At 49.4% G+C, this 15042-nt stretch overlaps 7 protein-coding genes across 7 annotated transcripts; 3 read left to right on the top strand and 4 right to left on the bottom strand.

Annotated features, from left to right (window-relative positions):
• Positions 1-98: 98 nt before the first annotated feature.
• N7520_001260 (MCT family MFS transporter) lies at positions 99-1682 on the bottom strand (the record flags this gene model as incomplete). The annotated part of the gene is made up of 2 exons (XM_057135195.1): positions 99-1364; positions 1464-1682. 2 exons carry the CDS (start codon positions 1680-1682, stop codon positions 99-101), a joined length of 1485 nt encoding a protein of 494 aa, XP_057001131.1.
• Positions 1683-2332: 650 nt separating this feature from the next.
• N7520_001259 (uncharacterized protein) lies at positions 2333-3464 on the top strand (the record flags this gene model as incomplete). The annotated part of the gene is made up of 4 exons (XM_057135194.1): positions 2333-2545; positions 2587-2646; positions 2696-3225; positions 3278-3464. The coding sequence occupies 4 exons, from the start codon at positions 2333-2335 to the stop codon at positions 3462-3464; spliced, it is 990 nt and encodes a 329-aa protein (XP_057001130.1).
• Positions 3465-4721: 1257 nt separating this feature from the next.
• On the top strand, positions 4722-7161 carry N7520_001258 (LIM domain protein; the record flags this gene model as incomplete). The annotated part of the gene is made up of 3 exons (XM_057135193.1): positions 4722-4800; positions 4901-6774; positions 6835-7161. The coding sequence occupies 3 exons, from the start codon at positions 4722-4724 to the stop codon at positions 7159-7161; spliced, it is 2280 nt and encodes a 759-aa protein (XP_057001129.1).
• A 295-nt stretch (positions 7162-7456) lies between these two features.
• trm8 (tRNA (guanine46-N7)-methyltransferase) lies at positions 7457-8594 on the bottom strand (the record flags this gene model as incomplete). The annotated part of the gene is made up of 2 exons (XM_057135192.1): positions 7457-8303; positions 8437-8594. 2 exons carry the CDS (start codon positions 8592-8594, stop codon positions 7457-7459), a joined length of 1005 nt encoding a protein of 334 aa, XP_057001128.1.
• Positions 8595-8820: 226 nt separating this feature from the next.
• Positions 8821-9453, top strand: N7520_001256 (ESCRT-II subunit protein VPS25; the record flags this gene model as incomplete). The annotated part of the gene is made up of 2 exons (XM_057135191.1): positions 8821-9286; positions 9341-9453. The coding sequence occupies 2 exons, from the start codon at positions 8821-8823 to the stop codon at positions 9451-9453; spliced, it is 579 nt and encodes a 192-aa protein (XP_057001127.1).
• A 148-nt stretch (positions 9454-9601) lies between these two features.
• Positions 9602-12316, bottom strand: N7520_001255 (uncharacterized protein; the record flags this gene model as incomplete). Its single annotated transcript, XM_057135190.1, has 4 exons — positions 9602-10261; positions 10316-11678; positions 11733-12169; positions 12227-12316. The coding sequence occupies 4 exons, from the start codon at positions 12314-12316 to the stop codon at positions 9602-9604; spliced, it is 2550 nt and encodes an 849-aa protein (XP_057001126.1).
• A 968-nt stretch (positions 12317-13284) lies between these two features.
• On the bottom strand, positions 13285-14524 carry N7520_001254 (ceramidase; the record flags this gene model as incomplete). Its single annotated transcript, XM_057135189.1, has 4 exons — positions 13285-13468; positions 13567-14083; positions 14157-14367; positions 14438-14524. The coding sequence occupies 4 exons, from the start codon at positions 14522-14524 to the stop codon at positions 13285-13287; spliced, it is 999 nt and encodes a 332-aa protein (XP_057001125.1).
• Between the last annotated feature and the right edge of the window lie 518 nt (positions 14525-15042).

Raw genomic sequence — 15042 nt, 5'->3', positions numbered from 1 at the left:
TTTCTTAGGATACTATCATTTCACAATCCACAATGATTATCTTGTTACGAAAATTGATCATTCTAAAATCGTTTTCTACTCAGCTCTGTAGTTTCAATTTATACCCTTTTGAGCGTAAACATCCTTCGTGCCATGCTAAATGGAGTCCATAAGGGCGCAGCGCCAGCCTCCGAGGCAGACGAAACAGTCACAGGATTCTCAGTCAAAGACCCCTGTCGCGCAACGGACTCTCGCCTCTGCTCCGCATGCTCAAGCTCACCAACCTTCCAACTACGAACAAGCCATAGACAAATGGAAGCAGCTATGTACATGAAACCCGTGAAAATCTGTACATCAATATACGAAGTCCCGCCATCAGCAGTAGGGCTCCGGAGCTCTAATGCAATCACCTCCGAAACAGTACAAGGCGCCACAAGCCACAGCCACGTAATACTCAAACCAGACGGCAGATCTCTTAACCCAATAATCTCCGCCAGCACCGGCGAGACAGTAGCCCAGTATGTACCGGAGACAGTTCCCACAAGCACAGCGAAGAAACATACCACGCCCATACTATCAGCGAAGACCCAAATGACAAGACAGAAGAGCCCACATAGGAACGTCAAAAACGTCGCGATGTTGATTCGGCCCAATCTATCACTGAACACGCCTACACAAGGACGACCAAGACCCTGTCCCAGGTTCAAAAGTGCCGAAACAACACTCCCCTGGTGGGAGGTCAATCCCACCGAAAGCGCGAAATTGGCCAAACTGAACAACAGCGCCACATAGCCCAGCATACTGAAGAAGCCCCACCCCAAAAAAAGGACAAACTCAGGTCGACGCAGCAGCGGGAAATGAAAAGCCGTAAACCGACTCCCGACAAGCTTATTGCGATCGCGAAGCAGGTTTCCACAGACGAGATTCACCACACAAGATACAATGCCAAGAACGCGAAACGCCCAGCCTAGTCCATAGCGTGGAATGATTGCTCCAACTGCAAGGGAGTAGATAAGTCCACCAAGACCTGAACCAGCGGCTGTAATGCCCATTGCGACGCTGCGGCGTTTCTGGAACCATTGTGGTGCGATGCCGACACTGCCGACGAAGAGGAATCCCATTCCCCAGCCGAAACAGACACCTTGGCTGAGGAAGATGTGCCATTTCTGTGTGGCGAAGGAGGAGCCGACTAGGGAGAGGGTCTCGAAGAAGACGCCTATGTTCAGTACGAGGCGGGTGCCATAGAGCTGGATGAGAAATGTTGCTAATGGGGCGACGAGGAGTGCGCAGGAGATACTGAGACCTCCGGTGAAGGCGTAGGAGAGAGCTGATGTGTTGGGGAATACATTATGGGAGAGGTAATAGCTGAGGAAGACGCCGTAGCTCTAAAGGTTTGAACAATTGTTAGCGATTATACTGTAATAGCATTGAATTCTCCGGCTGCATGCACATGTGGCCATTCCTGCATGGAATATGTCACTCACACTGTTGATTCCCCAAGTATGGGCGTTGATCCAGAACACACATGCGACACAAACCCAGCCATAGCCACCATCGGGGGGTACATCATGCTTGTACTTCTCGTCAGGATCAGGCTGTGGGGTAGGGGGTTGAGGAATCTCGGTAGCGTGTTTGGAGCTCGCTGCAGAGTCCTGGTCATCTTGATGTGACTGGATCACATCGATAGGCACATTGTCTGCCATGTCCAATCTCCAGTGGATTCCGTCCTCGAAACTCCGAGGAATATATGACCCTCAGGGAACCGGATGGTTCTTTCCAAGAAAGCCCTCTTGGACTCTGCTAGTGGCGACACCTGTTGGCTGACTGGTTTCGTCGCAACATGAGCCTCTTGAAAACAACGGCTTGAAAAACGTAAAAGTGCTCGAGTCACATCTTTTTGGTCTGACAGTCTAGTCCGTAATAGTCAATTAGGATGAAAGTCGGACTTAGTGCCGATTTCGGCGTTTGCGTGGGCCTATAAAAGGACCTCGGGATATGAAGTCATTTCCGGGATCTTGGGGGATCGGTGGCTTCTCCGGCGACTTCAGACCAATAGACACTAGTGTATCCAGGAACTCTAAAGAAGCATTGACTTCAGTGTTTGGAGAATTGCTGTGGGGTCGTGGGGCCGTGCCGAAGAACTGGTGCGGAGAAACGCGCAAAAGGAGCTCCAGTCTTCTCTATGCTATTACTCCAGATTCCAAGATTGCACGCGGGAACAAAACAGATATGGATGGTTGGAAATATTCGTTTCGTGTCCCCATGGCCTTAGAGTGTCAATTGGGTGCATCCATCAAACTTGGGCGTCCGTCACCTCTTTTCACCCTCACAACTCCCACCACGCCATTCAAATATGTCCCTCAAAAGGTCGCATAGCCAGTGGCCTGAAGGTATCCCCTCATTTATTCGCCAACACGAAGAACATGTCGATTGGGACAATCTCGATGCCGCCACTCGTGCATGGAGGCATTTTGTTCGTGAGCGGTGGGTCGGCGGCGACACCGCAGATCAACAGAAACGAGATCTGATCGAGGAATGGGCGACAGCAGACCAAGGATTTCGAGATGTGTGACTTGCTTAATTGGTTTTCTACTGACCCCGCAATAGGGTTATCACTCTCGAGCATCACAGGATGAGCCTAGTCTTTTCGAAGGCCCCGAACTTAAAGTACGAAACATCCCCTGCTTTTCCCATTCTGATTTTAATCTGAAAATAGGACGAGTCTTTCATTGAATGTGACGTTGAAGGTTTCGGCATGGTCTACATTTGTATTACCGAATTGAACGAAGAGAAACAAGCCTTACTGGCTAAGGCTATACTAGGTTTATTTCCGTGGGAGGATGGCGAGGAATTTCTAGCGAAGGAAATTGTGATGTTTTTGCCCGTGAAAGATAACCAAGATATTCTCGAAAGTTTCAAGCTCCAGCGAAGCGTCGCCCGGCCCGATTTTCTCGATATGCATATGGCGCTTGATGGAACGGTGCTTTTCAGGGATTTTTATCCTAAGCTGATTATTGATGACCGAACCCTAGAGACAGGACTAGGGCTTTGGGCTCAGTTCGAAACGAACGGTATCTATAAAACGGCCTACCGGGCCCAAATTATGTCGCCAGAACATGCCGAATGTTATCGTGATATTGGTCCTGGCAATCAGAGGTCGATACCGCTCGCGTTGCAGTATATTGAGAAAAGGTATCCTGATCTTGATGAGAATAGGGATCCGAAGTTTATATTAGAGGATGAGCCGTGAGTCTTCTTGCTCCCGGTTTTGGCTTTTTATAAACTAACTGGTGCTTAGAGTCGATATGCGGAAGCCGATTGTGGACATCTACCAGGGTGAGGAAGTCGATCTAGTGGATGACTATGCTCCTGGCTTTCGTGAGGCAGAGGAGGAGGGCAATGGCCTAGCGATCGGATTTGATTTGCGAGGGATACTTGCGAACGACGGAAGTCCCTTGAGAATCACAGATCATGAAAGATCTTAGATTTCGTGGTTAGAACATCAGAGTCACCATAACGACCCCCGTATCTAAGAGGTGCTAGAGAAGTAAGTATAAGGAAATTTTTAGGAAGAGCTTTCCAAGAGGGTTACCCCTAGAACGACCGTTAGAGTATAAGATTGACACTGGAGCAGCTGCCCCTATCAATCTTAACCCGTATCCGATGCCGAAGGAAAAGCTGGATGAGCAGCTGAACCAGATCGAGAAGCTGCTCGACCTCGGCCTGATCCGGCTGTCGAGTAGCCCCTAGGGTCTCCCAGGTATCTTTGTCTGGAAGCCTAACGATAAGTGGCGGATGTGTATCGACTACCGCGCACTGAACGAAGTGACGGTCAAGAATGGGTATCCCCTACCCCGGATCCAAGACCTCCCGGACATGGTAGGCACGAGTACACAATGATAGTACTCGGAGCGATCTCATAAGCGTATGTTAATGGACAACATCATGGAGTAGATTCAGGACCCTAGTCATCCACGAAGGAGGCCAAGAATAGGTAAGTGGCTATGTTGGTTTTGTGTCTTGGCTTAGCCATCTAAGAGAACCTCGGAGACCTCATTCGTGGACTGGTACCAGAAACAATAAATAATATTGTTCGCAATTCAATCAAATCTGGAGTCATGATTCCAATCATCTCCTTTTTCAAATCTGATCATCTACCTGGGAACACATCCTCTCTCACTGTCGCCTAAAGATGTGCTTTAGTTTCTACGCCAAACGCAAACATCCCGCCGTGAAAGTACAAGAATAATGAGAGATACCATCGCGACTGCCATCAATACCAAAGGGAGTACGAAAAATATATGGACGGAGACGTATAGGGAATTCCAACGTTGGCACTATTGTAGGAACTTCGGCTTTGGTACGATGTATGAAGTATTTCATTGAATCTACTTCAATGTTGGGAGAGAGTGGTTTCCCACGTTTGTACTTATGAATTGCTTGATTCAAATGAGAATATCTTTTGCTATTGATATGTGTAGAATTATACTTTATGTTACTGTTCAGGGTCTTGGTGATAAGGAACAATAAACGCAGATAAAGCCCTAAGCCCTAGCCAAAATAGGCAATAACTGATTAGATTGGTTGCCCTGGTGGTGTTTGTTTGGGCCCGCAGTTGGGTAGAGCGGAGATCAGATCGCGACCCGCTTTTAGATATCTCTCGGATTGACGTCGTTCCTCCCCTACATTGCTGGATTTCAACCGGACTCCAACGGATAAGGGCAAGGATAAGGATAGCAAGTATGATGCACAAGAATACCAAGACTGGCCAGCGGAAGGCCTCTCCTCCCGGCCCAACTTACATGAATGGCGATCAGATCGGTAAGTTGGGTCTGACTCATGCTTCTTCAATTCCCTTGGGACCCGTGGAGAGTGCTCGCGGGATTCAGGAAAAGAGGGAGAAGCTAATGCGCCTCTCCAGCAAACTACTTGAAAGACCTCCGAACAAATCGTCCAGCTCGTCCCACCGGTTCTCGTCCATACCCAGGGAAAGCAGCGACATCCATAACCAATCCCCAGGAAGACCTACCCCCACGCGCCGCCTCCGCCTTCTCAATGTACCGACCCTCTGAAGAACCCGTTGAAGAACAAGCCCGTGCTGGTAGCGCGCTGTCGCATCGTCGATCAACCTCCCATGTCCCCCAGAGTGGTCCCATCGGCCGTCCCTTAGCCCAAGAGCCACGTTCAGTTTCCGTGCGAAAGAACGTCTTCCCCTCGCAAGTCTTCTCGCGTTCTGTGCCTATTGCTGCATCGCCAGTCCCCTCTTACCGCGAGAATGGCCATCGGCTCCAAGAAAAAGAAGAGGCGCGTTCTCTACGTGATGCACTGCAGGGACTGGACTTGGAGGATGACGACGTGCGTATACATCAAGCAGCTCAGGACGAAGCTACAGAGCTGGTATGGATGCATCAGAACCCGGGAATGGCCAACAAGAACCCCTACGCGCCATATCGCAATCCGGATTCTAGCAAGGGCGATTCAAGCCCCGCACGAAGAAGCTCGGTCTCCCCCCCTAAGAAACACAGGCATTCAATTGGCTCTAGTGGCTCTTCGAGTAGCCCCTCGAGTCCGGAGCTTACCATGGATTCAGCGAAGAGACGGTCATCTAGAGCGGGCCTGAAGAAGAACCTTAAAGTCAATTTCGCCCTTCCCGATGATCCAGCGGAGCCTGTCACCAAGATTCGAACAGTCAGCGGGGACTCTTCCAAGGGGGTATTCAAAAACCCCAATGACCATATTTATGAAGAACCCAACCAGCCTGTTAAAGAAGCAGCCGACCCCCGACCTCTCTTCTCGAGGTCTGACTCGTCGGCGTTGCGGAATGAACCTCGCAATGCATTTTCGCGTACACCCAAGCCTCTTCCCTGGCTGAGGGATCGGAACAGCAATGGATCAGTTCGCGACAAAATTTCCAAATTTGATATTCATAAGAACCCACCTACTCAGTCTCGGAACGCTGGGTACACAAGAAACGAACCGACCCCACCACCCGAACCCTCTACCATGGAAGAGGTCCCCACAAAAGATGGTATCGAGATCCGCAGCGATGATATCCGGGCCGCCACCAGCAAGAAGCTTAAAGACCGAAGCGAGAATCTTCCTCGGCCTTCTGCTGTCAGTGATCGAATCGGCAGACCGATTGTGAGTTTTGATCCGAAGTGGCAGCCAGCGGAACAGTCGAAGCCCAACCGCTCTTCCCCACCTCCACTGCCTATTATCGAGGTGTCGCCAAGCATTGAGATCACTCCCAGCATTGAAGTCTCCGCACCTCCCATTCCTGTTATCAACATCCCAGATATCAAGGAGCCAACTATCTCGGAATATAGCTCGTCAGTCAAACAAGAGAGTAGATCGAGACCAGTGCCTCCAACGAACCGTCGGGATCTCCCAACGCCCTCGGGAAGACAGCCTTTGCAACCACAGAGTCGGTGGACCACGCCGTACAGCCGATCTGGGGTACCAACTGCGAGCTGTGAGGCATGTTCGCTCGGTATTTCTGGAAAGATCGTGACAGCCGGAGGCTGTCGATTCCACCCGGAATGTTTCGTCTGCTTCCATTGCCAAACCCATTTAGAGTGTGTTGCGTTCTATGAGGAGCCCTCCGCTAGTCGAGAGGAACGTCTGGCAAGCTCACCAGATGAAGATCGTGTGCCTCGATTCTACTGCCACCTGGATTTCCATGAGCTATACAGTCCCCGCTGCAAGAGCTGCAAGACCCCAATTGAGGGCGAGGTCGTAGTTGCTTGTGGTGCAGAATGGCATGTTGGTCACTTTTTCTGTGCTGAGTGTGGAGATGTAGGTTTGATCCATAACTTCTTGTCAAGCATATGACTTTACTAACCTCTTTCTCTACAGCCTTTCAATTCCACAACACCCTTTGTCGAGAGGGATGGCTTTGCCTGGTGTCTCAATTGTCACTCTCGCCGCACTGCTGCCCGCTGTCTAGGCTGTAAGCAGCATGTCCTCGATGACGTTGTTGTCAACGCTATTGGTGGGCAATGGCATGAACGCTGCTTTACTTGCCATGAGTGTGGAGACGGTTTCGGTCCTGAAGGCCGCTTCTTTGTCCGTGAAGGCGAGCCGAAGCGTACAGCCAAGGGTCGTATTATCGGTGGCCCTGTACAGCTAGCTATCTGTGAACGATGTGAAGCCATTCGTCTCAAGGCACCAGGCATGTGTTAAATTCTTGAATCATTTCTCCGAAACTGATTCATTTATTATTATGATGTTACTGCATGATGACTTGTTGATTTTGATTTCGGGTAACGAGTATTCTGTTCATTTTCTTGTTTTCATTGGATCAGATTCTATTTTCTATATTTCCGGGGTTTCGGTCATTCGCATGAGCAGATTGTCATTGTTTTATTAGCGTCGTTCATGGTATTGGCAATGCATGATATAGACATTGAAGGTTTCAACCCACTAAACCAATTGATCACTTTTTGGGAACATCATATTACGTCCAACAAACCCCAACTCAAGCAGGCCAGTCAGGGTTCTCCTTCCTCCTGAAAACAGCCACATACTTATTCCCCTTATTTCTCGAAACCTTCTTCGACTCCTCAGTCTCACAAGACATCACCGTAACACACGGATCCTGTTCAAGCTCCTCCCCTTCAACACGCTCCCACAAAAACTTTGATGAGCCAGCCGAAACATCCTCACCCTCCTGGACGATAAAATGCCGCAGAATCCAATGATGATACTCCTCCACATCGGTAATGGAATACAGCTTCCCACCAGGCCGCAACAAATACGCATACTCGGCATTCAAACTCTCGGAAATAATACGCGCCTTGTGCTTCCTTGCCTTAAAATGCGGATCAGGGAAACAGATAAAGATCTTCGAAAGCTGTCCGCGCTTGAAGAAGTTAGGCAAGAATTTCATGGTGTTTGCGCGAATGCCGGAGATATTCTCATAGTTTCCAGGAACGAGAGCATTGGTAGTGCCGACTTCGTCTTCGGTAGCAGGAACATCGGCATCGGCATCGGCATCGGGGAGTGTTTCAGTTTCTCCTTCTAATTGCTGTGGTGTATTTTCCTGGGATACCCCCGCTTTCAATTGCTGTTGACGGAGACGTAGAGCGTGAACGCGCGAGCGGACATAATCCGAGACCGAAGTCCGGATTTCCATACCCAGTATTAATGTTTCTGGGAGGAGGGGGGCGAGACCGACGAGGAGACCGCCGAATCCGCAGCCGATGTCGACGACTTCGACATCCTTGAGAAGCTTGCGTGCGCCGGCAAGGTTTGTGTTTGAGGGGTCTTGGTCTATGTATGCTGGGTAGTGGGGGGACCAGTCCATGTGGGCGGGAGTTCGGGGACTGAATTGAAGATGGGTTAGCTCGTCGTCGTTCCATTTGCTATTGGTATGGACGGTGGCAGGTAGTGGTCCAAGATTGGGCCTTTAAATGTCCCATGCGTTTATTTGTATAGTGCAGTAGAGCAAACACATACTATTGAAGATTGTGGTCTGAAAAGACATTCGCATGCGCGCGCTGCCGGAAGAATTTCTTCTGGGGCATCTGGACTGCGCCATCGGTAGCTGTTTGCTCGCCGAGTTTGCGGCGGTATTCTTCGCGCTTCTGTTTCTTGTTTAAAGAAGGGGGAGCCATGGTGTAAAGCGAACACTATTCAGCTCTTGTGTATTGTGTAAAGGTTCAAGATCGATTGGAGAATAATTTGCGGGAGGTTTTGCCCCACTATCCACTCCGATTGGCTCTCTCACATAAGCTCAATCTGAAACCTCTTGACAGCTCTACTTCTTCGCTACTTCCTTTACTACTTCTTTCTCATTCTCTGTTCTTTTGCATCTAGATTAGACAGCATACGCATTTCAAAATGACCACAGTAACGCCCGGAGCTTTCTCTTTCCCTCAAACCTATAACTTCCCCCCCTTCTTCACCCCGCAACCGAATACCAACACTCGCCAAGCCCAGCTCGAGAAATGGTCGTCGTTGATCCAGTCTTGGTGCCGACACCACAGATTATATCGACTTAGCCTGGTTGAAGCAATCGATAGTCCTCTTTTTCACAACGCGGCGCTGCGCAAACGTCTAGATATCCGGGAAGTTCGTGCGGTCATAGACTGGATGGTGAAGAGCGAGGAGGAGGGTGGCGGGGGACAGCGCGCAGAGTGGATTGATTCTTCCACAGGAAATCAGCCCAAGTCTGTGGCATGGATTTGGTGGCGGAGGCCAGAGGAGTGGGCGGATATACTTGTGGATTGGGTGGAGGGGACAGGGCAGCGCGGGGCAGTCCTGACAGTTTATGAGCTTGTACAGGGGGAGGCGACAGGAACACAAGGTGAGATTCAGCAGGACTACTTTGATGATCGGTAATACTAAGACCTCTATACAGAATTCCATGGCATGGATAATGATGTTATGCTGAAGACACTGAGCATCCTGTCTAAGCGCGGCAAGGCGCAGGTCTTTGGGAGCGAGGGACAAGAAGGTGTCAAGTTTTTCTAAAAGACGTGGCTATTCGTGATGCAACGCCCGGATATTCCCATGTGTGCAGGCTAATCCTTCGCCAATGCGCTAAACATATTATACATGACATCTGTGACTACAAAAGGCTGAACTCCGGGATAAGCGGATACAGAGCAGCAATCCAAGTCTACTCTTCTTCGTTGCCAATCATGTCCTCCGTCAGCTCGTACGCCTCGGGGCCCTTCAACTCCTGCGACATGGCCATATCGAGCAGCCAGTCCACTCGGACAATCCGTGGGGCCCGCTTGATATCTCCAGCCACTTGGCGGAATCGGGGCCAGAGACGAGCATGCTTGGACTCGGCACTGCTGAGAAGGAACACGTCGTGTCGCCCAGGATCATCGGTCTCCATCTCGCTGTCTTCATCGTCGCTTTCCTCCCGTCGTGGCGGGTTCGTTAGTGCAAGTCGGCCACGGAAGAGCATGCACTCTCCGCCATTCACGTCGACAATGGACTTAAATGCTTCAAATCCACCACGGATGTCCTCCATACAGTAAATTCGGAAACCTCGCAGAAGCTTGTTCTTATTCGTCTTGGCGTTTTCTGTGGCTTTGGCCAAAGAGAATCGGTACTTGCTTTCGGCCATCTTGTCAATCAACTTGAACTCTGCCGGGTCGAGCAGCTTGTTCTCCTTAAGGCATGTGGTGACAAATTCGGTATTGACAATAACGGGCGCATATGCCAATGCATTTACAAACTTGGTGGTACGCAGAATCGACGGCGCCGCCATATGGGTGCATCGCCGGGCATCCTGAACCACCATGATACCCAGTTCTCTAAGTTGTCGCTAATGCAAAATGAACACAGTTTCTTTGTATATAGAAAGTTGGAATAAACATACCTTATCTGCATCTTCCTTCTTCTCGTTGCCTTTACCGACCCAATTTTGGTAGCCAGTAATAAGCAAGTGCATTGATATAGCAGGCCGAGATTTCTTGGCCCTCTTGGCCTCGTTTGTTTGCTCAGTGTCGCTGTTCCCTTCTGGTTCGACTGAGCGGCGCTTTTTGGGATTTTCACGCACACGATCTTCATCTGACTTCCGTCTGCCACCGCGAATGACGCCACCGACGCGCTTCTTCTCTTTTTCGTAAAGAGCAATATCAGGGGCCAGCTCATGGAGATGAGCGATCGCGGCCTCTTTCGATTTGCGACTGCTGCCCGTCGATGGGGTCTCATTTTCTTTGCCATCAGGGAGAAGTCGAGACCGAGCAGGGGTCTGTATCTTTTCTGAAGGCTTACGGATCTTCCTGTCAGCCTTTGGGGTATCATTCTGCCCGGACGCCTTCTCGCCGCCTGTCTGATTTTTATCAGCATGTGGCTCTATTTTCAAAGCATTGTCGTTATTTTGCATTGCGGGTTGAGAATTCGATGGCTCGGTGTCCTCAGTTGAGAAAAAGTTTTTCTCGAGAACATCGCGCTCCAGCATCCTCTGACCCGCAACGTCACCCAGGTTGGTGCGTGAAGGGAAATAGTTGTAGCGCGGGTCAGAGACGGGCTGCTGTTTCCACTTGGCGTAGCTGTCCTCCAGCCAAAGATGGTTGACCACCTGTAAGCCCCATTCCCTTGCAGCGCTGCACTTCTCACTCGTTCCATGGGCAGTGATCAAGTGAGTATTCTCCTGCTTTAATGTTTTCGTACACTCGGCACCTGCTGCAGCGATCAAGTTCTCAAGATAAATTCTGGCCTCACCAACATAGTTGGAAAGACTGATTTTGAGCCCTTCAAACCCAGGGATCGGTGTGCGAGAAACGGGATAATGAAGCATTCGGCTCAGCGGCCGAGTGTATTCGTTGAAAGTCATGAGAGAGTAAAGCCATGCAAGATTGCCCACTTCCTTGTCCAATCGTGAGGCTGTCCGATAGACAAAGCCTTCCCGGAAGCGACAAATAACCCAATCAGCTTGGTTGACATTTCCTGTCACCGTCGCACCCCCCTGTTTGATGACCGCCTCAATAGATTCCAGGAGGCGCGAGCCAATGCTTAGATCGGGAGATAGCATGATACACTTCCCATCAAATACACTGCGGTCATGGATGTTCTGGGGCGTGGGCAAAACAGACGGCTCGGGCGTCGATGCGCCAGTCAGACCCTTATTAATGGTTCCTCGAATTGGATCATCGCGATTAGCACGCAGAATCTCAGGGTCCGGTAGTGTGTATGGGCGCTCGTCAATCCGTCGACCAAGTTTCAGACAGTCATCAAACCTAGATTGTGTCAGCAGAAATCACATTGAATACCGTGCCAATGGAAAAACTCACCAATGAGGTAAAACAATCTTGATGCGTAGCTTCTTCGCTTGAATCAGACGCGCCTTGTCCGAATCCATATTCAAATCCACCAGATGAGTAACCATAGCGGAAACCCGCGGGCTATACAGGCCGCCTTTGGCCGTAACTCCACCAACAATGGCCTGTTTATCTCCCTCTGGGATGTCGCCGCATGTCAGAACCACATCATGCAAGAATAGGCGTGGGTCAGGGCTGTGTTGGCGCGGATTTGCAAGCTTGCGCTTCGACAGAGAAGTATGTATCCATGATGGCTTCACAACGGGGATCAAGACCTTGCAGGCGAGATCATATGTCTCGAAGTTTATTGTGTTGGATACAATGTGGGTGGACTCGGTCGTATCATCCCTTGTCGGACTCGATTCATGGATTGACGGCTCGCCACCGTATTCCTCAATCACTGCTGCTAACTGGGTTTGACAGGTGAGTCTCTCGGGATGCGCGTGATTGTAAATTAGAAAACATACCTGCTCGGCGGTCTCAAGAGGAAGCAGATCTGTGCATACAATACAGACACGACACTGCTCGAAGAGCTGGGGCTCCCCATCAGGTTGCATTATGGATGACAGTTCCTGCAGATGGTAGTTGTGGGGTTGCGATTCACCGCAACATTGACACGCGCCGCGCGCGAAACCGAACGCCTGATCACGTGACAGGAAAGACGGAGATATAAAGCACGCATACATCGTGTTGGATAACTTCGATTTCAGAGAAGCCAAAGGAATGGTTGAACAGAGGAGAGTACATTCATGGTATTAGAGAATTGAAAGACTGGAACTCACTCAGATTAGATTTGGGGAAGGAGCGCATCAAAGAACGGATCTATAAACGGAAGAAGCGACCAATGGTACATTTCTAGCTACTCCAGATGTCGTCACATACTCTGCTCTCTGTATCTTCTTCAATGTTTTTACTGTCTAGTTACATGCTATACAGTCATTCAAGTTTTAAATTGCCAAAAACAATCTGGGAAAAAAAGATGTCGTGCAAAGGTGGAGCCTGCATTTTCACTCGGTCTTTTTGAATTCTAGACTCAACAAATTACAATAAGAATAGAATCCAGATAGAATGTTTGGGTTTTTCTATTGAATATCTCATAGCGACATCTGGGAATGGGTAACTGAGAAGCTGGTACACAAGGATAAAACACCACCGGCAAAGGTAATACAAGCCTAACTTCTATCTATAGCAATCCTGCGTGATAAATTTCTCTCGCAAGTCAGTGACACCTAGTAATGCGCCGACAAGAAAAAGAAAACATATATACTGTCAGCTAATTTCCGTTCCCCCCTGGACGAGACATGTGCAACAATGAGAAGGAAAGGGTTTCATCCACCGCTCAAGCGTGGGTGGTAAGGAATCCCAGTGGGGAAAATGTGTCAATCCTTTTTTACGCTGCATCCAAAGCTCGATTTGCTCCGATTTCATTACGAAGTTGCCATTCGCATTGAAAAGATGGCAATAAGACGGGGGGCTATTGCTGGGTCAGGTTGAAACAAGACAGTGTTGACCGATTTAGTAGACTCTAGGTGGATTTCTTGTCTCGGGCGACGCTATTCTCCGATATAGGAGTCGTGCGGATAACCTCGGGGATGTGCCAGAAGTGCGCCCAGCGCAGATGGTAGTCTTCCTGATTTCCGTTCAGACAATGTCGTAACCAGATGCCCCAGACGATGTACAGGTATGCTCCGAGGCCGGTCATGATATGCCTGAAGTATAAGTTAGCATTGTCAAATCATGCCGAGAAAAGTAAATCCAAGCAATCATAGAATTGCAAAATCAAGGATTAAAAGGAGAAAACGCATACCACCACCCATGTCCCTCCAAGAAAATCCCCCACGGCAGACCCACTACCCGCCTCCACCGGCGAATGTTGGAGCAGAATTGGTTATCTAGGTTCCAGATTGCAAACCCTCCGAGAAACATACTCAGCCCGTACACCACCATGAACCACATTGTCTTGAGAGTTTTCGTGTCCCGCACGTTCTCATAGTGCTGACGCTCCTTGGTAGGTACCGGAAGCCCCTGCTTCTGCCGTTCCAGCCGATCTTCTTCGCGAGACTTGCGCCACCGGGGTCGCAGAGTCGTCTCCATTGTGTACATGCTGCGAAAGACGACGACGGCTGTCAGAAGAGCGTAGGCATTTTGGTGGAAGACAGGATCCTGGAGGTAGTGGTAGTAGAGGGTGATGAAGACGGAGAGGAATGCTAATGAAGCACCTAATACAATTCGCACGCCTAGCGAGCGAGTATAGGAAAAGCTAGCGTAGGCCATCAGGCAGGTTGTGTAGATCATGGAAAGCTCATCAACTAGTTGCATGGGGTCTGTGTGTAGCGCCAACGGTTAGCTTGAGCTTGACAACTACGTAATCAATAGTCAACAGGATCAGCGATGAACCTGTATCCTCGCGGAGATACTTGCATTTCAGGGTTGAATGAAAAAGAAAACTGCCAGTTCCCACCACCAGGTAGCCTAACAAAGCCACCAGGAAGATCTGGTCATGTTGATTGCGCAGGCAGCTGATAATGCCCTTAACGCCCAACCACATAAAAAGCAAGTTCGTCAAGGTGTTGACTATTTCGGCGGAGTATATAGTGGCATAGTAGTCCTAGGTAATTCATTACGTTAGGCTCTTGAAGCCTGGGGTTTGGTGGGGCCATCAACGGGTTCATACATACCTCTTCGCACCAGTTGAGAGTAGAGGTGACGGGACTCCAGAACCCAGCTTTGGAGGGCGGGTACGGAACAGAGGGAAGCCACTGCATGTTTGTGGTATTGGTATTGAAGTAAGAATTCTAAAGAAGACGAAAAATGAAAACGCCGCAAGTCTAAGACCTGCACATGACGTCGATTCCTCCAGCGATTGGAATGTTTGGATTTGATTGGTTACCATTGGACTCCGCGAGTTGCCGGTCTGGTCCGTTTGCAGAAAACGGCGATGTTATGGGTCTTGTTTATTATGATAAATACCGCAAGCTAAGTAAATGAATTCAAAATTGATATGGAGGATATCTGTCAACAAAGGTCATGTGGTAAATGAAGACTTGAGGCTGAAATTTGAATGCACCGTTATTGGTGCTGATCAGTGATGCATCCCGAGTGCTTATCGATACCGAGGCTCTGACCGCGGATCCGATGACTTCACTTGCTATTATTTTGTATCACTTCAACATCGGTACAATCCTTTGCGATTGTCGCCTATAAGGATTATTGACCTTGAGCCTTTTCTAATTCTGAATTTGGGCTTGATTGGAATGCCCGGCCTCCTTCCATATTTTGATTC

This window comes from Penicillium odoratum, assembly GCF_028828045.1.
Source record: "Penicillium odoratum strain IBT 22623 chromosome Unknown utg000001l_segment0_segment0, whole genome shotgun sequence".
Classification (NCBI taxonomy): Eukaryota; Fungi; Ascomycota; class Eurotiomycetes; order Eurotiales; family Aspergillaceae; genus Penicillium; species Penicillium odoratum.
Note: the sequence above shows the minus strand (reverse complement) of the source record. Positions and strands in the feature narration are given on the sequence as shown.